The sequence below is a fragment of the Sceloporus undulatus genome, chromosome 4 (genome assembly GCF_019175285.1).
Source record: "Sceloporus undulatus isolate JIND9_A2432 ecotype Alabama chromosome 4, SceUnd_v1.1, whole genome shotgun sequence".
NCBI classification, from domain to species: domain Eukaryota; kingdom Metazoa; phylum Chordata; class Lepidosauria; order Squamata; family Phrynosomatidae; genus Sceloporus; species Sceloporus undulatus.
In genome coordinates this window covers 212189544-212207114 of record NC_056525.1, presented here as the reverse complement: position 1 = coordinate 212207114, position 17571 = coordinate 212189544, and the positions used below count along the sequence as shown (strand labels likewise).

General features: G+C 37.9%; 1 protein-coding gene across 2 annotated transcripts in view; it reads left to right on the top strand.

Annotated features, from left to right (window-relative positions):
• Positions 1 to 17264, top strand: part of ZNF704 (zinc finger protein 704) — an 89273-nt gene extending 72009 nt beyond the window's left edge. For both annotated transcript variants that reach the window (XM_042464224.1, XM_042464223.1), the window contains one exon: positions 1696 to 17264. In XM_042464224.1, the coding sequence (XP_042320158.1) occupies positions 1696 to 1807 (112 nt within the window). In that variant the 3' untranslated portion in view covers positions 1808 to 17264. The remainder of the gene's footprint in view (positions 1 to 1695) is intronic.
• Positions 17265 to 17571: the final 307 nt, after the last annotated feature.

The window sequence follows — 17571 nt, the reverse complement described above, 5'->3', positions numbered from 1 at the left end:
GGGGGGGTTATAACCAAATGGTGCAGAAGAATAGTTGCTGACTTCAGGCTGTGGCCTTATTATATATTCCAGGGAGTAATCTCCATTGATTTCATAGGACTTACTTATGAATAGATAGGAATAGGATTGTTCTGTTAGTGGAATAGATGCCCTCCTTTATGAATTTTGAAGAAAAATCTAATGATAGGAGAACCTGGTCTGCACACACAGGGGTGCTCCCCTTTCAAGCATATGGGGCTTGAATATGCGCGAGCCTCTTTTGGGGGGTTGGGGTTGGAATGGATCCCTCACAGAAATGGAGGACCAACTGTACATTTTGGTACCAGAGGCAGAAATAAAATTGAAAGAATAGGGATATTTGCCTGCACCATAAAAAAGATCAGTTTGCCATGTTTCAACAAACCTTTTATTGAAAACGAACAGTACGCACACGTGAATTGAAACAATCAGGTAGGTAAGCCTTGTCTAAGTGAAGAAAAACATTTTGAACCTTCTAGAGACTACATGAAGAATTTCTCTAAGGTGCATCTGCTTTTCTTGTGATTTTCATTTTAGTGATCAAACTTATAAATCTATTTTTTTTTTTACCTTGTTGGGGGTAGCTAGTGAAGCAGATTTATCTTCTCTCCTTTTGACTGCGATTGGCTTCACAATAATCTATAGATTTCCCGGGACACTTCCATGTCAATGGCCAGAAGACAGTTAGGAGATTATCACACTTGGTCTCTAAAGTCTTGCAATCATGTTTTTGAAGCATAGAAAAGCATTCCAGCACTGAAGCAATTCCTATCACACCTGTATTTCAGTACATTAAAGCTGACATGCTGGTGCACATGCGTTCCGCACTGCCCCATTTCCATTTCATCCCCTTTATTGCTTACTTAAGGCTTACAGATCCAGTGGAGGGGAGAAGACAGGGTGGAAATGACATATCAAGCAGTGGGGTGGAGGGTAAAATGCACAGGGGAAAGAGGAGGCAGGGATGGGAATGACAGCAAGAGAAGAGAAAAGGGGGGGAAAGGCACTAGGACTACGTGGGATAGCTAGGAGGAGGGGAAAAGGAGAACATCGAGACTGGCCAGTTCCAGAATTTCAGCTGAAAACATTATCCACCAAGGGGACTATCAGATGGCAGTGCTATTGGCAGCTATTCAAGGCTTTTCCCTGTGAATTAAAAGGTGTGTCATAGTTGTAGATGTAACACAGATCAGTTACATGTCAACCATAATGTTGTGTGATAAGATTGAGCCATAGATAGTACTATCATGCTTTAGTTCCACATTTTCGCTCATGTGATAATCTCTTTAGAGTCCTTTTGTGTTGATTTTAAAAAAAGGTATCCAGAATCTCTTTTGCACAACCTGCCTTCCTCCCACTGATATGCAATCCCATGGCCATTTATTGGCTGGGGGCAGGCAGAGGGAAAACTTGACTGCATTTCTGTAGCTGAATGTTTACAAGAAACTTCCTCCTCCCAGATCTAAAAAAGCCTATGTGCATCCATCTGCAGAAATACAACTGAACACTGCTAACATGCACACCATGTTGTCCTCCAGTGACTAAATGGCCATGAGGAAAATCAACAAATAGCAGGAAGGCCGTTTGCTGATCCAGGGTCCTGGCTAGTATTTTGAATAAGATAACTATAAACCTTATTAATCCCGCCTTTCATTCCATTCTCCCCCTCCCCTACAGAAAACCTAGAGGAGAGGGAAAGAAATGTCGCAAAGTTTATGGGATGGAGAACAGAGATATGTGGTGCACAGCCTGTCGTTGGAAGAAGGCATGCCAGAGGTTCATTGACTGAAGCACATTTATAATATGGAATGATGTATAGCACAATTTTCTTGCTGCCGCTGCGCTGTGTGATGTTTTCTTCATCCTTGAGTGCTTGTTCCTACAGAAGGCTTGCACTTTAAAGCAAATGGGTTGTAAACAAGGAGGAGGACTTCTCAGAAGGTTATGTGCAGCAATATAGGAAAAACTAACAACAACAAAATATTTTCGAAGTTTGAATCAGGAGCAGCTATATGTACTTTAAAAGAAGGGGGAATCCCCTTTTTAATGATCTAGGACAACTCGCCTGCCAGGACCACATGTTTTTCACACTGCATCATGGTCCATGTTGTGAACTTTGGAATCAGAATAAGCAAAAATCCTTTTCCTGAAATGATTTTTTTAAAATGTAGTGTAGAAAGGAGAGTTTCTACACTGTTCTTTACAAATGCATAAGATACATTTTTCTGAAGAGCAGCTCTCACAGAAGACTGAGTGTGAGCAGTCTTAATGCAGAGTCCAATGCTTGCACTTTGGGAATATGAGAAGTCAGCTTTGCTGGAAGGACAAGCAGCACTAGAAGAGGATTTTAAGAGTATTCTCATGCTTAGATCTCAAGCCTAAATCCCACTTTTGTTTCTATCCTAAATGAAGATAAATGGGAGGAAATCACCAGCAAAGCTATACTAAAAGTTACAACAATGTGTGGGACATTATTCTGAATTTAAATGAAATTGGACTGGTGTTAGCATAGGAAGATCATTGGAATTTAAGGATATCTTCCTAGAAGTGATTCATATGTCTCACAGTGCTAAAGGATGAGCAAGGACAGCAACATGGAATTTGTAAGCATTTATTCAGGGATGTGATCCAACCCAGAAGCTTCTTTCCCTGCTTTGTGTACATTACCAGAAGAACTGTTCAGTTTAAAAGGCAAAGTGTTATTTCTGGGCAGCATAATGTTGTGTGTTGGGGGGGAGGCTACACAGAGAAAATATCTCCCCACTCCAGCTTTACAACAAGTAATGTATGAGTGCAACAAGGTGGGGGTATGGATGTAAAAAGCCCATTGATTATGAAGTTATTTCTAGGTCAGAAATAAAAGCCTTCATACTGGCTTGTACTTTGATAGGTTTTCATGCTTTAGTGTAATTTAGTACCAGGTGGAGGGATGAGAAGTCATGGATTATTTCAGAGTGATAAAATGTTGAGCTAATGCTTGAAAATCAGTGGAAATTTTCAGCACAGGTGTACTGAAAGATTGTCTGCATAGGCTCTACTAAAATAAATAGGATTAACACAGAAGCACTACCACATATGAATATCAGTGTGGCTTGTGCTCAAGAGAATCCTGATGGATTTTGTAATATTAACTCCAGTGGGATAAGACTGGTATCCCAAGTTGGGAAAATAAGAGCAGGAATGGGAGCCCTTGTAGTCTTTAGTATACAGTGAGAAGTCATAGTCCAAATTTACTTTTTGACTTAAAAGGACCAATGATGGATGGAGTGATCATAAATCTCTTATTTGACTGGCTACTTATGGGCAAGAAGAGGTGGGGGAAAGCACAAAATTTGGTTGGAACACAGCATCTGTAGTGACGGCTCATCCATGCTTGAATAGTAGTCCCAAGCTATAAAATTAGCTTTAATGACAGAGAATGTCTTTCATTGCATTTCTGAATAGGAAGGAGTTGTATTGCTTTTCAAAATAAGTGAGTTTGAAAACTGATGCATTGCTTTGGTATGGTTCCCTTTGATGTAGGCACTCCTAACATATACAGTCTGCTTTCTCTTAAACATCTCGAAAGAAAACAATTCTGGAGAGTAAGGAGTTTGTCTCCCTGGAGACTTGGTAGTAAAATCACAATAAGCAAGAGCTCAATCTAGCCTAAGCATCACAGTTAAGAAAGAATAAGATTCATGAAAAAGCAAAGCTTTATATTGTACTGAACTGGAAGTTCTGTTTGGCAAGAGTGCCTCCAAAGGATAGTGTTTACATGACCAAGTAGCTAATTGCTAATTCAGAACTGTATACCTAAAAGAAGAGTCACACCTTGTGTTCCAGTTGGAATGTATTAGGTTGCAGTGTTCCTTTTCTGTTGCAGTATCTCCCTGAGTACTGACAACTGTCTGTTGGGAATTCACACTGTAGGGATCACACATACCATAACCACTATTTTCAGTTATTTGAAAAGAACTACAAAAATTAATCCTACCTAAATGTTCAGAGTACATACAGGAGTAAATATTAATGTGAGTTAATAAGTTCTGAATTTTGTATGGGAAAAGCTGTACCATGCATGCTAAAGTTCCTGCCATTTCTATTTAAAAGATTCCAGGTGGTTGGGCTAAGAATAGCATCTTTAAGAGGCCTTGGAGCCCTGCTGTCATTTCGGAATGACTGCTTGGTACTGAGCTAGATGGAATAGTTGTGTTACAATAAGACAAGTTTGATATAGTCATAATGACTATTTTTTTCCTTGTATGCAGGCCTGGTGGAGCTCACAAAATCTGTAAAGAAATGCTTCAAAATTATACATGTTTTTAGGAGGAATGAAAATACCTAAAAATTCTGAGTGTTCTTACAAAGTAAAGTAGTAATAATATCTTCCACCTACAGGAAAATATTTCTCAATAGTCATGTCATGTGCAGAGATGATTTTGTGCTGTATCAGACATTGTTACATTCACACAGTCCTATTCTATTTCTGTGGTATATTATATCTATTTTCACAGGATGATACCAAGTGTGTTCAGACACCACAACTATTGAGAATGAAGCAGCATGCTGGTGCATACTACCTAACGGCTTCCACTACAAATGGAAGCAGCTAAACAAGCCACGGGTCTTGTCTGTCTATGGTTTGTTTATTGTGATAGACCCATTATTCTGGATTTTTTTCTTTTCAAACAAACTGGAGTCATAAGCAAAATGATTCTGACACCTCTGCCATTTTCATCAAAGCTGCAAAGTGATGACTCACGTTATCCAAGTGAACTGTTAAGGCAACACAAGGTCTGGAAATATTAGGAGAAAGGTGGGGAAATCTCTTGTTATATTAAGAGAGCATTTATTGGAAATGTGTAACGAATCAGAAATTCGCAACTGCCTTGTATATTTGGTTGCATGTATTTAATAGGACTGCAGATTTATTTTGGAGACTTATAATTATTGGTAGATATATTCTTACTGCAATGTTTGTTCTGATGTTGGTGTTTTTGAATATTCAAAGCTGGAGCCTTGATAAATTTTGATCACTGGACTTCAAACTCACAAGAGTTGAAATTCAGTGTTTGACGTTTGATCATGTCGTATTTTGTATCATACATTTTCAACTAAATCCTGCACTCAAGAGGGCTAGAAACTTTTTTTTAAAAAGGAAAGCATTTTAATCTCAGAACAGTGCCTGCCTGCCAAATATTGCCCTTCCTTTCTTTGTGTGATGTTGTTCATAAAAAATAATGGGCACCATCAACTGCTTTATCTATTTCTCTGCCAAGTTTTTCCACTGTGTTTTATACTGTGTGAATGTTCATGTTGCAAAACTAAGACACCTTTACAGCCCCCTTTGAACTTCTGCTTGCTGTTGTTAAAGACCAAGCTGTTCTAAGGTAGGATTTGGTTGTTTACCCATTGACTGAAATGGCTTTCAGGTGGCTCTCTAGCATCTGTGATATGAAAAGAACATAATGAACAATGGAACTGCTGGAGTTTGCTTTGTTGTACATAGTAACTGCTTGTTCTAAAATGCTTACAGCATAACGGTCTTTTCTTTTTAAAAAAATGTAGAATTTCAGTAGGGTTTTGAAACGCAGGAAAAACACAGAAAGTAGGTCATTAGCCGGAACTGTAACTAAGCCAGTTTGACAGGTAAGATAAATACTCAACTAAACCACTGGTGGCTGCAGTGAACAATTCATAGGTGATTTTTTTATTTGGAAAAAAAATACTAGACTTTATAGTATCTGTTCTGAAATAATGGTTACTGAATATTCTCCAGCAAACATTTTCCACATAGTTTTGGAGAGCTCCAAAATGCTACCAAAACTCCCCTTCAAGGTTTACCCAAAAAAATTTCACCCACATTAACATGAATTCTTCTAGGTGTCCACCAATGCCATTATCCGCCATCTCTTGTTCTGTGGATTGTAATCCCAGCCAGTCATCATATGAATGTGGTAACAGAAAACAGATCCTAGGTGAGAGCAGGAAACATTGCCTCTGCATTAATTGCCAAAAATAGGGGCACACTTCCCAACTGGTCAGAATATTCCATGAAATGTGGCCCTCCTCAGATTAGACATATGTGTATTTTGAAATATCTTTAACTCACATATTTCAATGATGGGTGCCACTTTCTCCCTTGAGCCTGAATATATTTCAGACTTCTCAGGGCCCTATTTCTAATGTTGGATGGGGCCAAGAATGGGAAACAAAGGCCCTATACACACGGGCCCTTTAGCACGTCCTGGCGACGTGTAGGGTTGCCTCGGGGTGCCATTTCCAGATGCCCCACAACCCTAGGATGTCACCAGGACCTCACAGCTGTGTGGCCCCTATATACACGGTGTGCACAGCTGTGACGTCACTGCCGTGCAGCTTCCAGATGGGCATGTGCAGCAGCGGCGTGCTAAAAGGAGTTGCTTTTTAGTGGTCCTTTTGTTTCCACATAGCTGCGCCACACAATTTGGTTGCTGCGGCACGGTTACGTGGAAAAGAGAGGCAGCCACTGGCCACCTCTTTCTGGTTGTCTGTACCCTGCCAAAATCAGCATATTTTAGCTTTATCCTCCTACATCTTGTTGGTGTTGTATATCTTCAGGTCATTTCTGACTTATGGTGACCCCAAGGCAAAACTATCATGGGGGTTTCTTGGCAAGGTTTGTTCAGAGAGGGCTTGCCAGTATTAATTCTTAGGAGAGGCATTTTGGTCTTTTAGAATTAGGGAGACATTGTAAAACAGCTGAGAACCCCTCCCCAAAATGAGTGTGTAATGGAGATGTTGATGTGGCCATCTGGAAAACCTCAGAGAACCCAATTGGACCAGAATTGCCACAGGGCCTGAGGTTCCCCAGTCTTGAGCCTTTGAGGATTACTAACATAAAACAGTTATTTTGTTTTCATATACAAATAACATATTAACTGTTCTCTCTCCCGTGCCACATTCATACGTTTCTTTCTAATGTGCTAAAACAGGGGTGGTAAAGTGTGGCCTATGCAAAGCCCCAGTATAGTCCCAAAATATTTTGTGAAAAATGTTCCATTCCATACCAGCATTTTAGTCCCCAAACAGGCTGTATTCTAACCAGAAGGTAAACTAGATGTCAATTTCTGGTTTACTTCCTGGTTAGATGAAGTTTTCTCCTGGATCTAAAGCACCCCGGAGTGCAAAAACGTGCTTCCAGTGCTCCCTAGGGGGCATGGCAGACCATTTTAGCCAAAATTGTTGCTGTCCTTTTTCCATAAATAAGTTAAAATAAAGGTGGTGGTGGGAACCACAGTACTGAGATGGTGGCCTCTGTGGGGGGATACTGTACCCTCCCCAAACTGTGGCACTCTTGCATTACAACAAGCATGCATCAATTTGACCAGATCACTTTCAGGTGTCTGAATATCTTATTATGTCAGGATGAACTATGTAAACTAAAGACTAAAGAACTGCTTTTTTCTTAAGTTACATGGGAGTGCTTTCAGACAACAGGCATCCTATGAAAACTGGCTCCAGAATCATGCATTGGCCTGCTTCTTGGGGTTGCTGGTTTTCATAGGTATAACAATAGATGGTGTAATGGGCTTACAGTCACCCAGTAGACCATTTGGCTCTCCTTGCCATCCTTGGAACCCCCCCCCCACACACACACACACATTTAAAATGGTATAGACTTTTGAAACTCCTTCCTGCATATCAAAAGAAGCTTGGTGTGTGGCATTGGAAAGTTGTTTGGGAAAAACAAAGCTAAATCTTCTTTCGTTTCTGATATGTAGTTTTATCATTCTTTAAATTTTTGACACTTGAGTCCAGAATAAAGTGAAACATAGGGTTCCAGGTCATTTGATCCCTACTTTGCTATCTCCTAATAGGGAGAAGATGAAGAAATTTAGCCGTATGCTTAATTGTTTATGGACAGAAAGAATAAAAGACAAATTGTATTTAGGGGTCATCCCAAGCCCTTAGATTTCCAGGCAACACCTGAGATCTATGGATGGTACCTGGTGAGGTCATTGAGCATTATGCGTTAAGTCCCAAGCACAGAGACTCATAATTTGTCATTCAATGCCTCTGCCACACACAGAAAACATATTTTTCTGCTTGGAAATTAAGACAGAAATCTTAGCTAAAGGATTCATTTCCAGATCCAGGTGAAATGTAGGGGTTAATTCTTCTCATTCACTTAGGAAGGCAAGATAAGGCACATTTAATCTAGCCTTTTTTTTTCTAGCCAGAAATAGACAGAATAAAGTGGAGGGTGAGCCCTGGCACTACAATGATTGGGACAGAAGGAGGAAGCTAACCAAAGAAATACATAGACCCCCTGGACAGTCCCTACAGGTTGCATCAACAAATAAATTAACTTTGCAAATTATAATAAGATGCTACTCCTAGGTGATTTGGAGATGGGCATATATCCCCTTTTTCTTGCTCAGAGCTGAGAGTACAAAAACTGGAAAATTATATCCTTGTGCAAGTACTTATTCACTTTCTTAAATATGAAAATAGGGCAAAATGGAGTCTAATACGTGGCTGCACTTTTAAAAAACCTAGGTTTTTAAATCTAGCCAATTGAAAGATTCTAATAATGTATCTGAAAATGATAGAAAGTATTTTTTTGTAATCCCATTGTTCCAAATCCTTAACCTTAAATGCTGATGTTGATCTTTGTATAACTTTCACTTTCATTCCTTCAAGTTTTGTGTAAAATCAGTACTACAGTCTGGACAGAGTCCTGCAACATGCTACTGGCACAATGATAGTGGGCTTAGCAGATTCCTTCACACCACTATGCCCTCCAACATTTTACAGGTGAAAACTGGGTTACACGTGCCAAGTAACATCAGAGTAAGGTCAAGATAACAAAAGGTATTAATAGGGAAGAACACATAAGCTAGACGAGGCTGTAGCAAATTGCTCTTGCCTGAGGTCTAAAACACAGTGCAGAAATAATCCAGTTTGGGACCGCTTTAACTGCCCTGGCTCAATACTAGAGAATTTTAGGAACTGTTAAGTTTGTGAGACATGTAGCCTTCTCTATCAGAGAGATCTGGTCCCCCCATAAACTACAATTCCCAGGATTCCCTAGTACTGAGCCAGGTCAGTTAAAGCAGTCTCAAACTGGGTTGTTTCTGCAGTGTGTTTTGGACCTGAGTCTATTAGAAAAGGCCAGATTTCACCTTCACCTTTGCTCTTTCCCCTCCTGAGTTAATGGAGTGCAAGTACTTTTGCACTTTGCAGCAACTGACGTAAGCTGAGGACAAACGGGAAGGTAGGAGGTAGAGGGAGAAACTAGGACATTTTAAAAGCAGCTGAAAAGTGGCACAAGAGAGGAATAAATGTGACTGTCCATGCCAAACCAGGACAGTTGGAGGGTTCGCAGCACAGATTCACCAGCAAAAGAGAAAGAATGTAGTGGCAGATGATTTAATAAGGAACAGATTCTGTGAGAGAAGATATTTTGAGCGTTACTGTTCTTCACGATTTTCTAGACCTTGGTTGAGCTTTATGTTTAGCGGTACTTAGTTATATTTTAGAATTAGAATGCTCAGTGAACACTGAGTACTAAAATGTAATAGGTTGTATTTCTAGTCTTGTGTATAAGATATTTGCACTAAATTTTAATCTGGATTTCCCCCTCCCCCAGATATTATACCATGTATTGTAAATGCAGAAAGCTATGTGATTCTTGTTATTTAGTATAAAATGGGAAAGTAATTAGAGATATATCAAGAAATAGCCAGATGAATTGATTTTTTAAATAAAATATTTTAAAACTAAATTCAATTACATATTTTAGCAGTGACTCATGGTGGTTTCACTGTTTAAGATATGCAGTAGTTGTAGTCAAAAGGAAAATGACAACAGCCTTACTGAATAGTGCAATATTGTTTTTACTCAACAAAGGGCTAACTTATTGTAGAAAGAGCATATAAACCACTGTGAACAATATTTTTGCAGCATATTTCCAGGTCTACAAAAGCACAACTGGAACTTTTTTGACAAATGTGTAAATTACTTTGGCTTAAATGCAGTTGTTAGTCCCAATCAGAGTTGCATCAATATAAACTTAATTAGTCAACACTTCTGTAAATTCCATTGTTTCACTGGGTCTACTTGGAACTGACAATTGGATTTTGGCCTATAAAAACAAGCTAATTGGTTTCTCCCAAGTGAATTGAGGCTTTCTTGAAAATATTTCCCCCTAATTAAAGGATGCAATTTGAAAATCATTCAGAGAATTTTTTAAAAGCCTTTCACCTTCATTCACTTTCACCACAGGAAAAGGACATTTAAGTCAGAAATCTATTTAGTCATCTGGTGCTGAAAGATGTTTGTCCTATGTGTCATAAACTGGTCCTTGTCCTATCCAGGCATTAGACAATGGGAAGATTGCTTAATATTGTTTCTACCTGTCTCAAAACACATATCAGAGTGAATCCCAGAATCCTAGATAACTATTATTGGTGTTTAGTCACTAGGCTGAATGCATTGCAGGAAGCCTATGGAATGTACTTTTGTTTTCTTGTGTTTTTCAAAGGTAAAACAGCTCTCCAAATACCCCAAGATTAACCAAAGATTAAAGATTGAAGGATCTTATTATTTGCTATTTTTCTAATATTATTCTTTTTGGAATTCATTTGGATTGGAGGGAGGTCGGTATAGAGATAAAAAGGAAAGCAATAGACTTAACTGCTTGTGAATGGTTTGAGTCTGTATGATGTCTTGAATCAACCACAGAAGGGATACAGTAGCAAACACTTTAGGTTGTCAGACATAACATGCTATAATGACTTCACTGCCAAGCCAGATTGCTGAAGTTCCCAACAAGAATGTCCTGTCTATGTGTAACCTATCAAACTGTCTCATTTTGTTCTGCTGCTATGCTGATTTCTTGTTGCGCTTAAGCACTTTCAGTTGATACATCCATAGACTTCAGATAAGGTGTGAAATTACAGTGCTTTGTGACCTTGCTGTGTTATATATACTCATCAGATAGAATTTTTCATAGGTGTATTTCTGGTGGAGACAGATGTTAGTGGCCAATATGGCTACATTGCTGCTATGGATTTAAAAACCACACAACAATCCAAATCAGTACTGTCTCATTCACTTGATTAGGGCCCCACACAAATGCAAAACTGAAGTTATAGTGTACAGTAGAAGTAAATTCCTGATTCTTACTGTCTTCTCACATGTCTTCAATCATGTCAATATATTAAGCTTATCCCTGTTGTTTATTTCTATTCAGTCAATTATTCTATGCTGTGATTTGACATAACATGAGCACCTAAAAGAAAGACATTGAATTCTCATTTCTCTTCTTCTATTCAAATCTGTTTGTCCCAACATACCTATATCCTTCAACTGCATAGATATAGTAAAATTAATGAACTTTTGTTATCAACAGTATCAAGATGATACTTTTTGAAATGACTTTGCTTTTATATTTGTGTCAGTTGTAAGAAAAAAAATCCCCATTTTGCTTAACTCAGTAAACATTTGCAATTTGCAGTATTTCATGTTTAATTGAATTAACTTCCTAACAGTAGTACAAGCCCATCTATTATTATTATTATTATTATTATTATTATTATTATTATTATTATTATTATTCCTTTACTGAAATGTACATATATATATACATAAATAGCACACACACTAACAGAAAATGGAGCAAAGACAAAAGAAAATTATTTCAGTTTCCATTATATTGACCATTATTCTTATCTTCCCATAGTTTGGATACTCTTTTCCAATTTACTTCATATTGTTGTAAAGTTCTGTCATTTTTGGACATTGAAATCATATCAGATATAGCTAGTTCATGCAGCTTCAAACTCCACTCATCTGTTCTTGGAATGATATTGGATTTCCAATACTTCGCTTATAACAATTGGGCAGCTGTAATCATGTACTACAAAACACTCACTTCATCCTGAACCAAATTATCGGGTATTACATCAGTTATATTTAACAAAAATAATTCAGGATTCAATGGAATATTTTTTTAAGTATGAGTGTTATGTTTTTTGTGTATCAGGTTTTTTTGTTTTGTTTTGTTTTGTTTTGCTTTACTACATTTCCACCAAAGATGATACAAAGAGACCCCTTTTTGATTACACTTCCAACAGTTTGTGTTACAATGCTTACCTATTTTGGCAAGCCTAGGTGGCGTCATATACCATCTAAAGAACAGTTTATAATAATTCTCTTTTAAATTATTGATATGTGGAGAAGTACAAGTCCATCTTGAGAAAGGGCAACAGGAGCAGATGATCATATAATCCCAGGTGCCATCAAAATACATATAATGATAAGGATTTCCCTGTATCAAAAGAGTAAACCCATTTCACTATTGATAATGGGTAGCTTTTGTCATAACTCTTGTTTTTAGAAAGCAATATTTTCCATCTACTGTATCTGAGTTTAGCATTGTATTTCGGATCCTAATGAATATTTGGGATTGTTTAGTTTATATAGGCTAGATTGATTTTCATATAACCATATTGTGTCTTGTTTTTTTGCAATGTATGTCATTCTGCCTTTTGCTGAGAAGAGTAAATTAATCTAATAGGTGCATTAATGTCAACAAGACAAACTGCACACTATTAGAAGGGATCTGCAAAGTCTAAGTTTGTGAGGCTGAGAATCTAAACTGCAAGCTATAAAAGTTTTCATTATTTTAACCATATCGAGATTTCTCTCTAAACATTTAACCGCTAGAAATGGGACACTTAGACCACAACACTAGTCCATCTATAGTAAATCCATTGAATCTTGTCAAATAGTGAGCCAACACTGAGTTAAGTTGCACTGATTTGATGGGTTTACTCTAGTTGTGATATACAATAGGGTCCAGGCCAGGAACACAATGTGATGTTCTTAAGTTTCAGCAACCTTGGTGACATGGGCCTTGCCTGGATATAAATTTTGTTAGCTACAAAAACTATGATGTAGTGAAAGGAGATAATTACTGGAAAATATAAGACCATTGTAATAGTCCTGTTAGAATGTGTTTTGATTGTTGTAATAGTTTATGAAACCAGGAACAAAGATCAGGCCTGTGCTCTCCATTGGTTTCAGAACAGACAGACATCCTGACTAGTATTAAAAAGACTTATTCATTGTATCCAAAAATAGAAAATCTACCGTACTTATTGTCAGTAAACTACCATGGACAGTAAACCAGGCCAATCTGTATTGGGTCCAACTTGGGGTTTTTTGTACATGGCAAAATCATGACCAAGACACCTCCAACAAGACCATGCATTTCACCAAAACAAATACTGTTGTGAATATATTAGTCTAAAATGGGGGGGGCTACATTGTTCTTTATAAGTTAATAGTCCAAGGCTGTAGTCTATAAACAAACTTAGTCTGGCAATTTTTGTAGTGTAACTGGGAATTTTAACTGCTGAATGTCAGGGCTAATTCTATTTCATGTACCTCTTTTTTTTCTGCATCCTAGTCAACTCATTTTATGGTTTATAGAAACTTTGATTTAAAAACAAACAAGCAAACATGTTTACATGGTCCTAGTCTTGACAGTAGAAGTGAGAAGATACGTTTTAATAGCATATTTGTATCAGATTCATATTGTTGTAGAACAGTTGTGTGATACACTCACCCTCTCTGTCAAGATTGGATTGTTGCTGAAAACAGACAGCAAATGCTGAAGAGATTCATGGTACAGTAAGCTTTCTGTGTTTGAGGAAAAAAGGCTAAGTTCTAAAGTGTACACAAAACATATGTTATCAGGAAAACCTGATAGATGCAAAAGCACTAGTCTGTACTGAGGGCTAAGACCACAGCCTTAGATACCAAGCTGATGCATTGAGTTTGGCTTTGTAGGGATTATTTGCAGAATTCGATAAAACCCCAGTATACCTACAGTAAAAAATAAGGGGGATTCACAGAAGCTCAGTATGAATCCTTTATAATTGGTTTGTGGATTTTCTATTGTATTTGATCTTGAAGATAGTTCTGATATCAAAAGTGCTTAGCTTATTTCAAAGAGCTAAACCAAGATGGAAAAGCTAGTCAATATTTTCCAGTTACTGCTGATGCAGTTATTTCAAACCAACTTCTGCAAACATATATGTTTTCTCCCAGAATAGTTTTTGGATGTTAGTGAACAAATGCAAGTATCTATAACTGTAAATCATACATTTCCATTTAAAAATATATTTTATATTGACTGGTTATCTTCCTAAGTATCTACAATTGTTAAATACTGCCCATATTTAATTGTCCAAATTTACATTCCTAGCATGATAGAAGTCATCTAAATTTCAAAAGAAAACATGAGATAATTTTCAGCATAGTGCAATTATGTACAACAGACACAATCTGAATTAAATAATGTGATTTAAATCCCATTGTTTTTGCTATGGAGCACTTATTTGGCCAGGGGAACAACCATCACATCCATTGCTCTGCCACCAAGCAGTAGCCAGGCCAAAAGGATGAAGGGTAGCTTCTACTTTTTTCCTCCTTTTGACTATGGTGGACTATAGTGGCAGGGAAGGAAGGAATATTATTGGCCCTAGAATGACACAGCATTGGCTGTTTTTGTAGGTATCAGGGGAAACATAATGGCTTTGGACCTGGTAAATCTATGGCTGCCTCTCAACATTCCTTGGCCAAGTTCCTATTGGTGATGTATGATCATGTAATCTGAGGTTTTGCAAATGTATGACCTTTGGGGGGGATGTTGCAAAAGAAGGTATTCAATAATTCCTTGTGCAACATTCCCTTTGCTACCCGATTGCAGCTTCAAGGGGTGGAACATGCTCCTCTGGCCAGGAGAGGGCAGAAGATACCCAGGGAGTATCTGGCATTGCCCTCCTATTTCTCTAGTAAGCTCCCCTTGTAGCAGTCTTTTAGCAGGAGGCAGAAGGAGCTACACACAGCTGTGTAGGTAGAGCATTACACCACACCTGTGCAATGTAGGATTGTGTGCCTAGTTTATCCTTGCATGGCAAAAAACCTAAACCAGGAACACTTTTCAGCCATATCCTGAAGGACTTCTGGTGGAGTGTCATTTCAGCAGTGGGTCTCATTCTTCACCAGCAGAGAAGCAATTGCACTCCTCTATGAGGCCCACCCGCAAACTAGTTTGGGTACAGAATTGCTCCCTTAAATGTGCACTTAAATCACTAACATAAAAGAATCAGTTGGACTTAAGAACACTTACTTTTGGCTGGATTGTGATATACTGAACCGACATGTGATAGGACAACTGAATGGCTGTCCAAACTATGGCAGAATAATACATCATGCTTTATAAGGGACAGTATATGTTCATTCCAATGCAAGGTTGATCAAAAACGAACTTGGGTTCAGCCACAGGTTGATTCAATCTTTGTCAAATGCCACAAACTGTTTTTTCATTTCAAAAGTATTAGGTCCAGAGGTGTGCAAGATGCTAGTGTGCTATCAAACTTATTGATACCACCATTTTCAGTGGCATTAACATTTTATTGAAATGTTTAAAAGTCCTGCCACAAAACTCTGATATGTTTATCCAATATTTTATGTGTGAAAATCAATATATTTTGAAGAGGGAGGGAAACATCAGTGTAAGTCCAGTACAGGAAGAAGTTCTCTCCAGAGATAGCTACATTAAACCATGTCATTGAAGGACTGGTTCTTAGAATGTTTACAAATACAAGTCTGTGTCCAATATTGCACTAACAGATGCCCCACTAGCATGATGGAACTTCCTTCTCCTCAATACAGCTGCCCTCCGTGCTGTTTGAAAATCAGCCCCAGAGGTTTCTGCAGCTACTAGAGGTAGTTTTGGAGGATTCACTGTAGAGTGAGAAGGAGATTTCTTCCATACAATTCCACTAACAAGAGCAGTCCTGGCCAAACCAGCATCGCAGCAACACTAGAGGGCTACTTCATAATTCTATATTTCATCCATGAGTTCTAGGGTAGTGATTTCTAGGTTGGCCTCAGATTAGATTCAAGCCTACCTCGAAGCAGGGATTGGAAGTCAGTTCATTAGAATTAAGTAAGAATTTGTCTAGGAAATAACTGTAGCCTACCTCGGTTTGACACAAGGGCAGAAGCTAAGTACCCTAGGTGAATGCTGCAAAAAATACCAACATGTTTCAAAGCCTGTAAGACTGTGTCATGTGTCTGGGGTTTTGCTTTCATTGGAATCAGTGGAACTCCTTCCAAAGAATGCATTGAGAGTGGGTCATCCTTGTCTTTAAGGAGGGTTTCTTTTATTGTCTGTTTATTAATGGCAAGTTTCACTTTATAAATATTTGAAAGAGCTTCCAATTTTGGCACTAATGGAAATACTGGATACTTTTAATATATATTTAGATGGTTATTTGAAAAGAAATGTGCTGTCTTTTTATATAATTTTTAACCAAATGCAAATATTCTGATTTCTACTTCTGTGAATTCCTGTCAGACTGTAAATTGAAAAATAAAACTAGTTCAGGTTTCAAAACCCTGGGTGGGCGGGGATTATTTGAAGTGCTTCACTAGCTTTGGTATATTGTGTGTTTGTGTGTATATATTATGTATATTAAAAGTTACAAATATATATATAAATAGTCCATGTGGTTAAATGTCTAGTGTTTTTAACACCGTTCTCAACGGAAATGTGTTTTGTATTACTTTATTAATTAATTACAAAGCCTTTGTGTGATGATTAAAGTGTTTTCTAAATATTTTACACCAGAAACTCATAGCTCTAATCCTATGGGGACCACAAGATTGGTTTCAGCAGAATTTGAGGTTTTAACTGGTCCTAATGGATGGCAACAGGTAAAATGCACTTTCTTGTGGCATGCAATGTAATTGCTTTCAAAAAAGACCAGAATGTGTTTACATCTTTTCTTGTGTTCCCCTTCCCTCTTCTTGATAGTTGCAAATATGAAACTTTTTTTCCCTCTTTATGGGTGAGGGGGAAAGCAAACAAATTCTTAATAGGTTACTAGAATAAGATTAATCCAGAGTGGGTCATTAGGAGTAGATTAGTCCATTTTGTAAAAATCCATTGAAGTGATAAGGGGCCACTATTTTGTGATGCTTTAATGTGACAACTATGCTGTTACTTATCTAGTCTTAATATCATTGGTTATCTGTATTCTACTCTTAATGGCTATTCCATTAGTTGCACTTGCTTGAGCTTAGTCAAAAGACCACCTTGTAAAACTATTCAGACTGTTATGTCCACAAATGCACTGACAGCGATTTGCTGCCATGGAGTGTGTTGAACTATTTCGTGTAATAAAAGCCTTTGTGTATAAGCTTTGGTGTATGAATATTTTTGTTAGGCTTCTGATCTTTTTTTTCAGTGAAGTACACCAATGCCAGTATTTCAATAAAGAAAAAACAGCCACATGCTGTCTTTCAATCCAGTCATATAAACATCACATTTTACCATTCAACTAATCATGTCTGAATAAAATGAGTTTACGAACATATATTATAAGTTCAGGTTTCAGAGTTGCCCCCAGCCTTCTTCTAGGCACCTAGGAGATACCATTTGCCACCCTTTCGAAATGAAATGTAAACATGTCAACAAAGCTGTTCAAAGGGTTCCAAGGAACACCA